This window comes from Juglans microcarpa x Juglans regia, chromosome 5S (genome assembly GCF_004785595.1).
Source record: "Juglans microcarpa x Juglans regia isolate MS1-56 chromosome 5S, Jm3101_v1.0, whole genome shotgun sequence".
NCBI classification, from domain to species: Eukaryota; Viridiplantae; Streptophyta; class Magnoliopsida; order Fagales; family Juglandaceae; genus Juglans; species Juglans microcarpa x Juglans regia.
The window spans coordinates 29,461,820-29,479,595 of NC_054603.1; the positions used below are offsets into that span (position 1 = coordinate 29,461,820).

At 37.3% G+C, this 17,776-nt stretch overlaps 1 protein-coding gene and 1 long non-coding RNA gene across 2 annotated transcripts; both read left to right on the plus strand.

The window, feature by feature from the left end:
• The first annotated feature begins 450 nt into the window (after nt 1-450).
• On the plus strand, nt 451-1,893 carry LOC121268106. Its single transcript, XR_005941114.1, has 2 exons — nt 451-811; nt 1,127-1,893. It is a non-coding gene; the product is annotated as an uncharacterized LOC121268106 (long non-coding RNA).
• Nucleotides 1,894-7,610: 5,717 nt separating this feature from the next.
• LOC121268107 (glutathione S-transferase U8-like) lies at nt 7,611-8,452 on the plus strand. Its single transcript, XM_041172237.1, has 2 exons — nt 7,611-7,998; nt 8,088-8,452. The coding sequence occupies exons 1-2, from the start codon at nt 7,687-7,689 to the stop codon at nt 8,445-8,447; spliced, it is 672 nt and encodes a 223-aa protein (XP_041028171.1). The 5' UTR covers nt 7,611-7,686; the 3' UTR covers nt 8,448-8,452.
• Nucleotides 8,453-17,776: the final 9,324 nt, after the last annotated feature.

Below are 17,776 nucleotides of genomic sequence, written 5' to 3' on the forward strand. Positions count from 1 at the left end.
TAGCATTTGTGGATGACGCCCATGTTATATGGATTGAGTTACAGAAACATTTTTTCCCCACAAAATGGCCCATGCATCTATGAACTCAAGAAGGCCTTGGCAACTCTTACCCAAGATGACGATTCCGTAAACACCTATTACGATAAACTCAAATCTCTTTGGGATGAATTATGTGTTTATGATCCTTTACATGTTTGTTCTTGTGGCTCAACCAAGTTCCTTACAGACCAATACCAACAGGACTGCGTCATCCAATTTCTAATGGGTCTTCATGACTCTTTTAGCAACGTCCGCGACCAGATCATGCTAATTGATCCCTTTCCACCAGTTAACAAAGTTTTTTCTTACATCCAACAACAAGAACGCCACCGCTTGTTTACTTCCTCAGCCCCATCCACTGATTCCATAACTCTTGCTAGTCAAAAAATATTTTCCACACCTCCCCCACATTCAAGCCATAAAGAAAAACCATACTATACACATTACAAAATCACGGGTCATACATTCGCAAATTGTTTTATATCAGGCAATGCTGCAGCTCCCCTTTGCACCCACTGTGAGATGACTGGTCATACTATTCAACGATGCTACAAGCTTCATGGGTACCCTCACGGCCACAAGTTTCACAAATCAAGAGCAAATGCAACCTCTCTTGGCCCTTCTGCTAAAGTTAACTCCGAATCAAGTATAACGTTGACAAAAGAGCAATATCAAGACCTCGTAGCCGTGCTGCACAGCAAGGATTCTTCACCATCCGCCAATCAAATTCAAACGGTTATACCTTCCCACCCTCATTCTTCTTCCTCTGCTAGTATTTCTCTCTGTTTTTCCTCATCTTCTCTTTTGTCTACTCCATGGATTATTAACACGGGTGCCACAGTTCATATGATTTGTAGCACTTACTTTTTCACCACAATCACTACTACTATTTCACAAACTGTCAAACTCCCCAATGGAAAAATCGCTGCTGTCACTCATGTTGGTACCGTGCAAGTGACAACCAACATTCTCCTCCATAACATTTTATGTGTACCATCTTTTAGTTTTAATTTGTTTTCTGGCTGTAAACTTGCACATGAATTAAATTGTTGTCTCATATTTCTGTCTACTTCATGTTTTGTACAAGGCCTTTTTCCCTGGACAACGATTGGGAAGGGTAGCATGGAACATGGACTTTACTAGCAGCTGCACAATCCCGTTTCTCCTCAACCCTTAACCAACACTATGTCACAAAACTTTCATTCCCAAAATTATTTTTCTCCTTCTGTACAACCTGCCGATAATGTCCATGACTTATGGCACTATCGATTGGGTCATCCATCACATGATCGTATGAAATTAATATCTGATTCTCATGTACTCAAACAGATGAAGACAAAGCATATTTTACCATGTTTAGAGTGTCCACTTGCCAAACAAACTCGCTCACCTTTTGCTTCTAGCACTCATACTACCACTTCTTGCTTTGAAAATATACATTGGGATTTGTGGGAACCTCATTCCATTATTGCACATGATGGCAGTAAATTCTTTCTCACCATTGTTGATGACTATTCATGATGCACTTGGGTCTATTTATTAAAAAAGAAATCTGATGCTCGCTCATGCCTCAAGTCTTTTTGCCACTTAGTCGAAAATCAATTCAACACTCGAATAAAAATTCTGCGTAACGACAATGCACTTGAGTTTTTTATGACTAATTTCTACTCTGACCAAGGCATTATTCACCAAAAATCTTGTGTCGAAACACCCCAGCAAAATGGCTTGGAAGCACTGACACCTTCTTCAAGTTGCTCGGGCTCTTCGATTTCACTCTCAAATCCCTCTACATTTTTGGTCCGATTGTGTTCTTACCGCCACTTATTTGATCAACTGAATTCCCACTCCTCTTCTACAGAATAAAAGTCCCTAAGAATTACTTTTTCATAAGCCACCTTCATAGTCACACTTACGTGTTTTTGGTTGCCTTGCATTTGCATCAACTATTTCCCAAAATCGTCACAAGTTTGATCCTCGTAGTCGACGTTGTGCATTTCTCGGTTATCCCTTTGCCGTCAAAGGCTACAAATTACTTAACCTCAACACTCACCAAATTTTCATATCCCGTGATGTTATTTTTCACGAAACACTCTTCCATTTCATACTCCTTCCCTTTTTCCCACACCAGACATACTCTCTACCCCAACATTATCACCTAACTTTTTCTTACCTGACCCAGATTCCACATGCACCATTCTCACACCTCAAGAAACTCTTCACGCTAAACCACATCAGTCATCATCACCTCAAGTTTCCCCAACAGCACCTTCACCACCTCCACCTCCGCTACTTCGACTTTCCCCAAGAACATGCAAAAATCCTGCCCACCTCAATAGCTACATCTGCCCCTCCCTACTCCATCCAACTTCTTTACAAACAATGGATTCTTCTCATTTGCAAGTGGCTCATGTTCCTAGTGATCCTTCTTCATCATTGTCTGCAGCGGCAACCTGTCCACCTGGTAAAGCTTTTCCTCTATCTTCCACTCTCTCTTTTCACAAATTATCTCCTTCTTATTTTTCTTTTGCTTTTGCCATTTCATCTCCAATTGAACCTTCTTAATATGGTGCAGCTCTTAAAAATCCTAACTGGTGTGAGGCTATGAGATCTGAAATAGCTGAACTTGAATTCAACAACACTTGGTCTCTTGTTGACTTGCCCCCTGGCAAGCGTGCTATTGGCTGCAAATGGATATTTATGATCAAATACCATTCCAGTGGCAACATCAAGCGCTACAAGGCACGCTTAGTCGTCAAAGGTTTTACCCAACAAGAAGGGCTCGAGTACACGAAACCTTCTCACTTGTGGCAAAATTAGCCACTGTCCAAACCTTGTTAGCTCCTGCATCCATTCAAGGCTAGTACCTCAAGCAATTCAACGTTCAAAACGCCCTTTTTCACAGCGATTTAGATGAAGAAATAATCATGCGAAAACCCCCTGGTTTTTCAAATGGATCTTCATCTCAAGTTTGCCACCTCAACAAAAAGTCTCTATGGCTTGAAACAAGCCTCGAGACAATGGTACCAAAAACTTTCTAATGCTTTACTTGTTTTTTTTTTTTTTTCAGCAGTCCAAAGCCAACTATAACCTTTTTACCCAACTCAAAAATGGATCATTCACGGACCTCCTTATCTATGTCGACGATATTATCGTCGCTAGCTCTCACGTGGATTCCATTGAAGTTCTTCAACGATTTCTCAATGATCACTTCACAATTAAATCTCTTGGCAATCTTCGTTACTTCCTTGGCATTGAGGTCGCCTGTTCTTCTAGAAGAATTTCCATTTGCCAGCGTAAGAATGCACTTGATATCTTAGCTGATGCTGGCTCACTTGGTTCTCGACCCCTCAAATTACCAATGGATCAAAACCTCAAGCATCACAAAGATTGTGACGCCCCGACTCCCACGTACAAAAATACGGGAATCGTGACGTTAGGATGATGACAACACGGGTCACGCATCCCAACGAAATGTGCTCAAGTGTGTGCAACATGCAAAAGTGCACAATAAAAATCATAGCAAATAATATAAATAAGTCATCTAAGTACCAGAAGTTTAAATACAAATATTTTAAACAAATCATCTTTAAAAAGTTATACAATCATCCCAAAATATATTACAAAGGCAAATACATAAATAATTGATAAAACAAATCTCGATATACGGGAGCAATCCCAGATCACTCCTCCAACGGAGCCAACCTTAAGGCCCGTTATCCACATCTGCATCAAAATCTGCGATACCATAAAATGGTACCACAGGTAAGTAATAATCTAAATAACTCTCGGGATAAAAACACATTAATGCAACCAACAAACAGATCTCAAAACTTCATTTTCGTCGAAAATGATTATTTTCCAACACATGCCAAAATCCCAATTTGGCCCAAAAATAATAATCCGACATTTTCTCAGAAAATGATTCACACAAAAATCAACCATTTATCGGACACTATAGGCGGGAATCGCAGGCGGGACTATACCACCATCCCTGCTTATCACCATCCCTATCGCTTGCACCGTAGGCAGGACACAACCACCATCCCTGCTTACCACCATCCTTACCGCGTGCACCATAGGCGGGAATCACAGGTGGGACTCTACCAACATCCCTACAATTCCTTTCCACACAATGAATACTTATCAGAGCACTGTAGGCGGGAATCACAGGCGGGACTATACCACCACCCCTGCTTACCACCATCCCTACCACTTGCATCGTAGGCGGGAATCACAGGCGGGACACAACCACCATCCCTGCTTACCACCATCTTTACCGCGTGCACCGTAGGCTGGAATCACAGGCGGGACACTACCACCATCCCTGCTTACCACCATCCCTACAGTCTCTTTCATTTTTATCACATGAAAATCTAATTTTCAATAAACACATGAACATGAATGCAATTACACGAAAACCCAATTTTCATTTACAAACATGAACATGGGTGTAAATATGTCATGTACATGAAACAACACCAATATCCAATAACCAACTAATGACAACACAATCCAATCACACAAACAACTCCATCCTCCATAGTGCAAAAATATATTTAAATCACGAAAGTTCTTTAGAAAAATACTTACAGTGCTATAATATAATTTTTGAATGATCACGGAGCTGTAAGAAGTGGCAACACAGCTACAGAACAGTGCAAAATGCACTATGGCTGTGGGTCTCAAAAACCCACTTTTTAATGGGGACAAACCAAGACCTGAAATTTATAGGGTATTGCTTTGGGATGTCGGTGATGCTAGTGGTGGTGGTGGTTTACCATGGGTGGCGGCGTAGAGGGCGGTCGAAGACCACAAAGCCCAAAACGGATATGGAGATAGATAGGCTTCACCGGTGGTAGATCAGGGCTAAGGATGGGTGCATTGGGTTGCTAGGAGGTCGAGGATGAAGTGGTAAAGAGATGGTGGCCGAAGGTGGCGCGACGACGGCGCGCGAGCTCAAGAGGTGCCGCGGATTGGTGAAGGGCGTGGGGGCTAACGGCGGCATGGGAGGAGCTGGGAATGGAGGGGGGTGGTCGCCGGAGGGAGGGGGAGCTAATGGGCTGGGCGGTGCCGGTCACGGTGGCGCGCGGTCGCGGGCTAGGCGAAGAGGAGAAACGGATGGAGAGAGAAGAGAGAGAGACCGGAACGAGCGGGAGAGGAGAGAGAGAAGGAAGAAAAAAAAGAAAGAGAAGAGAAAAGAAAAAGGAAAGGAAAAAGAAAAAGGAAAAATGGAGGGAAAGAAATGAGATTCAATCCTCACATCTTGGGTTACAAAAATGATCCAACGAAAAATATTTCAAAACAGCATCTTAATTAAAATAATTTAAACGTAATGATAAAATGAAAATAAAATATTTAAATCCCACAATAAATTAATTTAAAATAAAGAACAATTTAAATGCATAACAATAATTAATATTAAGGAAACATATCAAATTTAATTTTTACAAATTAAAAATCATAAAAATAAACCATTTAAAAATCCGACGATTTTAAAACAAGAGAATAATTTTTTTGAATTAATAAAAATAATCATTCAATAAAAATACATTAAAATACGGGGTGTTACAAAGATGATGGTGATCCTCTCTCGAATCCACTCCCCTATCGGTGCTTAGTTGGTAGACTCCTCTACCTCACCATCACTCGGCCCGATCTCTGCTATTCAGTCCAACACTTGAGCCAATTTATGACAACACCTACAATGACACACCTGCATGCTGCTCATCAAGTCTTACGGTAAATTAAAAATGCTCCTAGGCAAGGTCTTCTTTTCTCTTCCCATTCTTCACTTACTCTCCATGCATACTCAGACTCGGATTGGGCCTCTTGCCCAGACTCACATTGCTCAATTAAGGAATTTTGTATTTTTCTTGGACAATCTCTCATCGCATGGCGATCAAAGAAACAGGCAGTCGTCTCTCGCTCCTCTGCTGGGGTCGAGTATAGGGCCATGGCAACAACTTCATTTGAATTGCAGTGGTTATCTTATATACTTCAAGATTTGCACCTCTACATTTCCCTTCCAATAGATTTGTACTGTGACAATCAAGTCGTGCTCCACGTTGCCAAAAATCCGGTCTTTCACGAGCACACCAAACATATCAAAATGGATTATCATCTCATCCGCAACAAAATACAACCTAGTTTCCTACGGACTTGCTCCATTCGTTCTTCTTCTCAGCTTGCGGATGCATTCACAAAAGCACTTTCATCCTCACAATTTGTATTTTTGCTATCCAAGATGGGAATAGAAAATATCTATTCTCCATCTTGTGGGGGATATTACGGAATGATATACCAGTTGTTGCACTGCCAAAAGTCTCAAGGAATATGCAACAAAATTCCCAACAAACTTCTAGGAAAAAAATTTGTTATTTGTATATTCGTTTAGGGATAGTTCAGTACTTTTTCATTACATAACTTAGTCGATTCTTTCTATAATTGGGTGACTGTACAGCGTAAAGAGGAAGACATTTTTAATACACGGAATTAATTCTTCCTTTCCTTACTCTGTTTTGCTTTTCATTTGCGTTGAGCTAAGAACCGCCTAGCACCATCTTTGCCAAATCTGACATTGCCCTCTCGGCTCTGATTTCACCTTGGGTTTATTAATGCACGTCGCTCGCATTTGAAGCCAACTTCCTATGCCATCTTGAGCCTTTTACTCGTATAAACCCAACTCAATCTGTGAAATCGTAGTCAATTACCATTATAGTTGGCATGCATGCATGCAAGCACCACTTCCTTCTAAAAATTAACTTGTATATATCACAAAAAAATTTCATAGGATTTGCTCACTACAAGAAAAATTGGTATTTGTGACCAATTATTTACAACGAAAATGACTATTTGCGACGAAAATAGACTTATTTTAGCAGGAAATAGTCATTTCGTTAAAAATAACAAGTCACAAATAAACAGTTTTCTTGTAGTGACGAGTTTGACTGCATTTTATTGATTGGTTGGTCGTGGTTGAATTGATTAGAAAAATAAATATGTAATAAAATCATCAATTCAATTCCATCGTTAAATATGAGCTAAATCTGACCAAATATATAGCTGCTTACCCCTTAACAAGTTTAAATTAATTTACAAGTGAGATATATTATAACATTATTCAGCCTCGGTTTGGATTGAAAATTCATTTCAATTCATCTTATTTTATCTTATAATTATAACTTTTTTATATTTCTATACAAAATATAATAAATAATTTTAATTTTTTAAATTTTAAAATAATAATAATATTTTATTTTATTATTTATAAATCATCCCAAAATTCGAACGGAATTCAAACGGAGTCCTCCAACAAGATCCCATCGTGCCATTAATGATCATGTTTGTTTCTTTTTCTTTATCCTTGCTGGGTAAGGAATGACGCATGACATGCACTTGTTTTTGTTGTATAGCTTGTTTCCCAAGTATATCAGACCATCAGTACTGCCAGTCTTGTACCGGCAACAGCTACTGCCACCTACCCACATTTAAAATTTATTGGGACTGTCGAACCTTATTGGCTAAGTAACCGTTGAGATATATATGGCTTGGCTTTATCTATAAAATAGGATCAAGAGCCCAGAAAGAGCAGCATCTGAAAACCCAGCATAATTGACTTGGATTAATTCCGAAGATCTGAGTTCCATTATGGCCGAAGAAGTCTTGCTGTTTGGTGCGTGGGGAAGCCCTTTTAGTCGAAGGGTAGAGATGGCTCTAAAACTGAAAGGAATCCAATACAAATATTTTGAAGAAGATATAACCAACAAGAGTCCTACCCTTCTCAAATACAACCCCATTCACAAGAAAATTCCGGTGCTGGTACACAATGGAAAGCCTATAGCTGAGTCCCAGGTTATTCTGGAATACATCGATGAGACCTGGAAAGGCCATCCCATATTTCCCAAAGATCCCTACGAGAGAGCCAACGCACGTTTCTGGGCCAAATTCATTGACGAAAAGGTAAATCATATATATCTTTTTTCCTTGTTGGAATGTTAATTGTGCTGTTATATATTCAGAATATTCTCTTTAATTCTCTACTTTTGCAGTGTTTGCCTGTGATACACAATGCTCTCTGGGGTGAAGAGAAACAGCATGAGAATGCTGTAAAAGAAGCATGTGAGCTTCTAAAGCATCTGGAAGACGAGATCGGAGAAAAGAAGTATTTTGGAGGAGAGGCGATTGGATTTGTAGACATTGTTGCTAACATCATAGGGTTTTGGTTGGGAATATTTGAAGAAACTTCAGGTACAAAGTTGTTGACAAGAGTGGAATTTCCCAAACTTAGCAACTGGGCTGATGTGTTCGTGAGCAGCAGTGGCATCAAAGAAAACCTTCCTCCCAAAGACAAATTAATCGCCTATTTACGAACTCGCTTTGGGACACGTAGTACTGATGCCTCCAAATAGAAGAACAAGAAGAAGAAGAAGACGACGACCACTTCGTACGTAACAATATGCACTCGCTGTTCGTGAAAAAGTTCTATCCGTACGTGTCATAAATCAAGCACTTTTTTTTTTTAATAACAAAATCAAGTACTTGTGTACGGTTTGTTATTTTCATGTCGATCGCTATCTATTTATCTTCTGTGTGTGTGTGTTTTTTTTTTAAATAGCGAGTTGCTGTTTATTATTAGTGATTTTATTAAGAAACTTGTTTGGCCCATTTCCAATAAAATAAAATTTTTAAATTGACAACTTATTTTAGTACATCAAATTTAAAAAAAAAAATGCCCAACATATATAGCATATTGCTACGTTAGTTTGTAAATAATATTTTAGTAAAAGAGTGTGAGAAATAATTATATATTATCTGTAAACAAGATTTTGGATATGTATATGAGGAATGAGCAATCTGTTTTATAGAACCAGTTTTAATAAGATGGATTCGATCAATAAATTTCTTCAAAGAGAATATGCAATCTAACTTATTGCACATTCTCTTTTACTAGCTATTATCTAATTTCAATTAAAAATATATAGCTATATCATGATGTTTATTGTTATTATTTGTATAATTTTTTAAAAAATATCTAATGGTTAATAAATATTATAAAATCTAATTACCAATATGTCTAGGTTACTTGATTCTCGTATTTAACTCAACTTTGTCTTGTTGAATAAAATTACGTATGAGATATTGTATTAAATAATTGTCCGCACATCAAGTAATCGCCGCTGACATGATTGGATTGGATAGAATAGGGTTAAGGTCTTTTTTCCTTAGGGAGGGTTTATCGAAAAGTTGACTTTGATGTACTAGTCTAAAAAAGTTGACTTTAGGGCCATTGATGGGTATGAAAAAAGTTGACACTGCCTGCGACCCTAGCTTATGGTTAGGGGTGAATTTGGTTCGAAGGAGGTTTTGTATACCGGACCGGACCAATTTGGTTTAGGGTTTTCTCGCCTTGGACCGGACCAAATAGGCAGAAGGATCGGTCCGGTCAGTCAAACCCTATACCAGATGGGCTAATAGCCCAACCTTATTCTTCTATTTTTTCGGCCCAATTGTGAAAGCCCACTAACATTTTATTCAATTTGAAGGAAAAAAATACAACTTATAAAGCTACCCACAAAATGCTTATAAAAAAAATGCAAGTTACAAAGCTCTTCACCGATAGTCTAAAAAGGAATAAATTACAAATCAATATGCTAACTAAATTACAATGAATAAATTTAAATAAAAGGTTTTACTACAAAAAATAAATTTTATCTATATCCATCAGAAACTTCAAAAAATGAATAACTTCTTGATCTTCTTACTACTAATTCATCCAAACAATTTAAACAAGGTTAAAACTAAAAATTATACTAGATAATGAAAGAAAATTGAAAAAACATTCCCAAGCAAATTTGGCTTCTAAAAGAAAGAAAAAAAAAACCATTCCCAAGAAAAAAAAAAACATTCCCAAGCATAGATAATAAAAACTAAAAATTATACAGGTCCCAAATAACTGAAAAATTTAAAGCTCTAAATACAAATTACAATTTACATCAATACAAATTATACAATTATTCTCATGGCAGCTCCTAAGTCCTAGCTTCCTACATCTTTTGGCTTGGCATACTTTTCAGTTTTCACAATACGCTGTAAAGTGTAAACAAAGGAATTATTAGCAAATAGCAAAAGTGAAAATTGAAAACTAACAGGCTAAAATACAATTCATCTCATTAACTTGCATTGGTTGTAGACATTGTATTTGAAGCCTCCATAGAATTGTCACCATCCCGAACAAGTTCTATACAATAAAGAAACAAAACAAATTATATAAATTTACATAACATATAGTATTATAGATCATAAAAGTTATAAAATGAAGTAGTTATAAAATGAATTACTTATAAAAAAAAAGTTATAAAATGAAGTAAGTAAGAAACATACCCAATTGCCTCTCAAAATCCTCCACCTCATTCATTAAAGTCCTAAGGTTGATTGGAGTAGAAGAAGAACGAAGCCAATTCTATGTACAAATGAGAGTCTCAACCATCATCGGAGATAAACTACTTCAAAAATTATCAAGGACACGACCCGCCGTGCTAAATGTAGATACCGGTATTGCGAATACATCTCGTGCAATTTTTGAAAGTACACAATATCTAACTGAATTAACCCTCCATCAAATAAGAATGTCAAAATTTGGGAATGCCTCATCACAACTTTCAGCTAGGTATCTATCAACCTCATTCTTACTTCCCAAAGTGTTTTCCGACTGTAACCGTTGCTTGAATATGGCCATTCTTTCTGTCGTCCTATCAACTCTACCACTACCACTACCACCTGTAGAATTTACTTTTTCACGTGGGGGACTTGTGAGCTACTGTTGTAGATCAGAATTGTTGCCTCCCTTATTATCAGCGTATGCCGCATACATGCGGATTAAAGCACTTTTAACCTTCCAACTCAAATCAATAGCTTTTGTGGGATCATTGGCATACATGCATTCCAATGCAAAGTCAAAATATCGCATCTTATACCGAGGATCAAGAATAATCCCAACAAACAACAACATATACATATTATCTAAGTCGTCCCAATATTTGTCAAATTTTTTCTTTATATTTGTGGCCATTAATCCCACCACGGGGCTTCCTATTTCATACTGCACTTCAATTGCATCGGATATTTTAACTAACTCCAGAAAAAAGGAGTTGCAAGTTACATATTCATTCCCCGAAAAAGATAAAGTTGCATCACGAAATAGGTCAAGAAACCTTATAAACAACTTTACCTTCTCCCAATCATTATTATTGGGAAGCCCTAACTTCTTTGATGTTCTCCTATTCACCACATCACCAATTTGATCATCATCGTCTCCAACAATACTAAGGAACGCCGAATCTTCTTCTTCCAACCATTCAAAAGCTTTTCAAAATTTTAAAGCCCCTTCCAACATAAGAGAGGTGGAGTTCCACCTAGTCGGTACATCTAAACAAATACCACTTTTGCTTACAATTTCTTCCAACCCAATACATTTCTTAAATGTAGTCCACCTTTGAGGTGAGGACTTAACATATTTCACAACACATCTCACCTTCACAATAGACTCATCAAATTCCTTCAACCCCTCACGGACAATTAAGTTTAGGATGTGGGCACAACACCGAACATGCAAGAATTCATGTTCCAAAATAGTGTCTTTCCTATACTTGGTTTTTTTCTTCAAATAAGAAACTGCTTCGTTATTAGAACTTGCATTATCAAGTGTGATTGCAAGTACTTTTGGTCTCCCCCAATCATGCAAACACATCTCTATGGCCCTACCAAGTATGTCACCCTTGTGATTCTCAATCAAACAAAAAGAAAGAATTCTTTTGTGTAGTTTCCAATTATCATCAATAAAGTGTGCCGTGAGACGCATATAGTTGAAGTTTTGCACGGATGTCCATGTATCCGTGGTGAGGGAAACTCGTTGCCCTTGAAGAGCACTTCTTAACTTACTTTTTTCCCTTATATACACACTAAAGCAATCTTTCACAACAATAACACGAGATGGAATCCCTACCCACTTTGGGCAAACAATGAGCATAAACTTCTTGAAACCCTACCCTTCAACAAACCTAAAGGGCAACTCATCAAGAATAATAATTTCTGCTAAGGCTTGTCTGCAAGCCTCAACACTAAATGATATGGGCACAAATCCCCCACTATCACTTCCTACACCCACCTTCCAACTGAGAGTAGTTTGGGACTTATCCGTCTGTCTCAATGGATGTCTTACATTATTTTTCAATGTGATACTTCATAGACTTTGTACCGTTGGTCTTCGTATTACATGCATACAAAGCACCACAGTAATTACATGTAGCCTTAGGTTTACTTGGATCACATTTTTGTATTATTGTAAAGTGATCACAAACCATTGACCTATGTTTACCACTACCACTCAGTTTAGTATTAGCACTTACATTGGGTGGGAGTGGAGGAATGTCTTGCCCATGTGTAGACTGTGTTGACTCTACATCATCTATAGTAGAATCTTGTGGAATCAATTCTGGAATAAAGTCCATCTAGAAAAGAAAGAAAGGGAATTAAATATTAATTAAGGGTTTAGTTCTTACACGATCTCATCAAGAATAATTAAGGGTTTAGTTCTTACAAAAAATATTTGACCTAAAAATACACAATCTGCATTTTTCCTAAAAATGCAAACATTAACAATAGTTGAAAAAACATTGCGTTTAGTCATTGATCAACATTAACAATATTTGAAAAAAAAGTACTCTTAAAAGGGGGAAAACCTAGAACTGGACAATCATATATAGCACTAGTGATCTGTGTAACATTATAAATGTGCCCTATATATTAACATGAAACTATGTAAATGATCATGTACGTATGCATGCAGGTACTTAGTAACGATCAGTACAAGAGTGTGCTGCATTGGGCACACTACACAGTCTACACTACTCCCACACTACTTAGCAATGATCATATACTCCCACAGCCCACTACAATACTCCCACATTATACTTCAACCATCATTTCCTTAAAGTTATAAACCTCATAAAACCCTAATTATTAATAACACAAAACCCTAATAACACAAACACAAACACAATCACAAAAATCCTAAATTTCGAATTCAAAAATCCCAATAAAACCATCTACCAGATTTGAGATTTGAAAGTAACAACATATTCACATAATTCCATTACCGTGATTGTGAATTTGTGAGGCCAATTGGCCGAGGGCCTATGCGTCAGTGCGTGGGTCTATGGGTGGGTGACTGGGTATATGGGTGGCTGATTAAGAAACAAGGGACGAGAGAGACAGAGACGAGGGACGAGAGAGAGGCAGAGACGACTCAGACGAGAGACGAGAGAGACAGAGACGAGGGACGAGAGAGAGACAGAGACGTCAGACGAGAGACTAAGAGAGGCAGATTGCAGAGATAAGAGACGCGAGAGACAGAGATGAGGATCTGTGAGGTCACTGAGGTGAGAGTCAAGACTCGAGACAGAGATGAGAGAGAGGCAGAGACGAGGCACTGAGAGAGAGGCAGTTTGTGCGTGGACTGTAGAGTCTGGAGAATTGATTTTTGCCTTTAGGGTTTGAAAAAATAGGAAACGGCACCGTTTATTCAGGAATCGGGAGTGACTCAAATCATCAAATGTGGTTCTTTTTTTTTTTAAATGATAATTAAAAAAAAAAATTTGATGGTTTGAAAAATTGATAATTATAATTTATATATATTTGTAATACATTTAAATTTTTAATAGACTATAGTGATTAGTATTAGTATTAGTTATAAACTTATATATTAGTATAAGTTATAACTATATTTAATATTAGACTACAGTTATATATTGGAATCAGTTATAAACTTAGTGATTTAGTATAGCTATATAATATATTAGACTATATAATAGTATTAATATTATACTATTAGTATAATTATATATTAGTATTAGTTATAAACTTATAGTGATTTAGTATAGCTAGATAATATATTAGACTATATTATAGTATTAATATTATACTATTAGTATAGTTATATATTAGTATTAATTATAAACTCATAGTCATTAGTCATTAGTCATTAGTCATTAGTCATAGTGATATTAATAATTTAATACTATATATAGTTATAGTCTTATAGACTTATAGTGATTTCTTTATAATTATAGACTATAGTTATAGTATTATAAAACATAGTGATTTAGTTTAGTTATCAATTTATAATTATATAATTATATTGATGATGTTAATTGTTATTTGTTACTAAGTTAGAGTATATTAATGTATTATAATTTATGATAGTTCTAAGTTAATGCATAATGAGCTATTTACAATTTTTTACATTTTGTATATGAAGCAATAACTAATAAGCATAAATAATTTAATTATCCATGATTCCATACATCCATACATGCTTTGTATTTACTTGCAAGTTGCAACTTAGGTCATAGTCTCATAGATGTCACACATTAGTTAATTGTGAATTGATAGGTTAATTGATAATATACGATTAATATAATATTAATTTGTAATTACATATTTAAAATCTAAATGGGGATAGGTTAGATGAAAATTACATAATTTATTATACATTTATTATATAAAATAATATATTTAAGGATAGGTTAGATGAAAACTACATAATTTATTTTACAATTATTATATAAAATAATATATTTAAAAAAAAAAAAAGAATTCGGTCGGTTTGGTCCGAGAAATCTCCACATCGGGACCGGACCGAAGACCGAAATTTCCCTACTTACTGGATCGAACCGACCATGCATTTTTTCGGTCTGGTCCGGTCCGGTCGATTTCTCCGATCTGGACTGAACCGGTCAGTCCGGTCGGTTTCTCCGGTCCGGACCGACAGGTTTACACCCCTACTCGTGGTGGCAGTCGGTTGCTTCTCCAACTCCCAGGTGATTGACGGGATGGCTCCCGTTGGCCACTAGACCTTGCATGGCGAGAATTAGGCAGAGAAATCTATGTCAGTTTAACATGGTCATCCATTGGAGAGGGCACGGGCATCGGGGCCATTCGCGAGGGGGAATGGGCAACCGCCCTGCTGCCACGAGCTAGCCTGCACCCATTACATATAGCGGGTTACGTGTTGTACGCACTGTGCACTTATGTGCACAATGTTCCTACCCATATCCCAGTGGGTGCACATTCTACTCATACTATGCAATTAAGTGCAAGAAGGTTGGTGGTTAAAAAACTTCCCTGCATTCAGTTTCGGCCAAGGTTGCTGTTGAAGCATCACAGGAAGGTATTAATGGTGAGGTTAAAATTGTAGAACCTTCTAACCTGCAAGAAAAGAATTTGCAGATGGTGGTTTATAACGAATCTCTGGGTGAGGGTGAGTCTTGTGACAACGTGGTGAAGGTGGACGTGGAGAAGCAACCTTGCAGCAGCCATGCAACAGCACTTAATGGGTCCGTGGAGAATCAAAGTGGTGCGGATGGACAGATTGAGTTGCACATGCAGCCACTAGTTATGCTTGCTAGTCAACACGTGGTGCACGGAATGAAGGGGTCCCTAGAACTAGTACAAGCGGTGGGTGACGCTGGGGTTATTGTGGATGGTCAGTTGGTGCAACCTGGGTCCATAGGCTTCAAGGTAGATGGGTTTGAGGAAATTAATTTGGAGGAAATTAACATGGCTGCTCTTGACGAAGTGCAATCCGAACACGAAGTAAAGAGGGACAACATGAAGGAAGACATGCAAAAAGAATATAGTACGGACTCAGAAAATCCTAAGCATACAGATGGCAAGTTCCCGAAGAGGAGTTCCACTAGGGCGGTAACTCACCCCTCTAAACTTAATTTATGATTAGTTCTATTATTTTTTGCAATATATGGGAAGTGGGCATGTCCATTTTCATCGATTTTTATATCGCCGCATGTTAGACGCATTTAAAGTGTGATTTCTTAGTTAAATCAGCGATAGGCAAAAATCGTCGGAAAAAAATGCATATTTCCAGTCATTTTTGTCAGTCGCAACTATCTCAAAAATTGATAGAAATGGTCTTTCTGTTTATCCTTAAATCGTTGAGAAAAGTCCATTGCGCCGATCTATATCATCCCAAAAAGTAAATAAATCGCCGCAAAAGGCTCTTCTATTTCACAGTGATATAGCATTTATCATTGAGAAAACATTTTTGAAGTGATAAAAATCATCTCAATGCTATAAAATCGCCACAGCAAATAAGCATTTGTAACGATATTTATTTTCGTTGCTAAAAGGTAATGGAACCATAAGGACTTTTGCGACCAACATTATTCGCTGCAATTATCCATTTCCATAAAAAATCTTCGTCGCAAATTAAATTTTCTCGATGAATTTGGATTCTGATGCTAAAAGCATATTTGCGACATCATTAATCGTCACAAAAAGTTATTTTAGACGACAAAGGGTCCTTTTGCGGCGACTTAAAGTTGTCGCAAATAATCTGTTAACCAAATAAAATAAAATAAAATAAAATAAAATAAAATAAATACTAGGGAAACGTTTCACTAGTATTCCTTATGATATCTTTTTATAGTATCATAATTATAGTAATCCTTATGATATCTTTTTATAGTATTCCACATAAAACAGATTTACTAAAATAGAAGTCACCGGAAATAGCCTGTTTTAAAAGAAAAAAAATGGCAGTACTAAAACATTTTATATAAAAAATACAAATTGCAATCATAAAAACAATATATCAGCTAAAGGCAAGAAGACAATAGATCATAATGGAATGACATTGTGAAAGAATGCTTTGACCTCCTCTAGCTATTTCAGAGGGACCACAACGTAATCTGTCACCATATATTAAGGCATTTGATAGTTCCATAATGCCTTGACACATTCGATACTGCACACAGATCAACTTAGTAAGTAGACCTGGTAAAGAAAAAGTAGCAAATTGATTAGTAATATATATATACATTCAGATCGAATTAATGACTACATCAAATCAAATCTTGATCCGTGAATGACAATTTTCAGTTTTTAAGTTTACAAAATTGCAATCATAAAAACAATCTCATGGTAATAAAGACACACGATTTTTATACATTGAGAATTCATCTTTACTTGAAATCATCATGTTGACTCCTTAAGTACTCATTTCTGTGAACTCAAAGATATCACCAATATCGACAAAAACCAAAGGAATATGGATGCTTCATTTCAACATAGGGAGGAAACAGCCTAAACTATAACACCCGGACCCAGAATTTGTATAGTATAGTTGGACTACGGAATTTTTTTTTTTTTTTTTTGAGTTTGGTATTTTAGGTTTTTTTTTTTTTTTTTTTTGGTTTTTATGTTATGGATCGAGTAGTGATTTTTTTTATTTGGAGATCTTGGCCGTTTGTTTAAATCTTGGAAAAAAACTATCGGTTTATGAGCAGTTTCTCACCCGCACGTCCCTATTGTTTTTTTTTATCCACTCCATGCACACGCACGTCTCCCTCACTTCTCTAGGGTTTGTGTTGTTTTTCGTTGGCCTATATTTAACCCTTCGTGAATGAAGAAAACTGAAGAAAAGTGTTGCCGTCTCCTTCCCCATCTCTCTCGCGCGCTGAAGCCGCCACCCTCCCCAACCTCCATGCTGCCGCTGCCTCCCGTTACTTGCTAGCACAGCCACTCCACACGCAGCAACTCCTCTTTGCAAACAGCCCAGCCCAGTCCAGTCCTCATCCACTCGGAAAACACCCCGCCAACCTACAGGAAGCCTCTGTCTTCCTACTTCGCATAACATGCACCGCGTTGCATGTCGCTTGAAGCC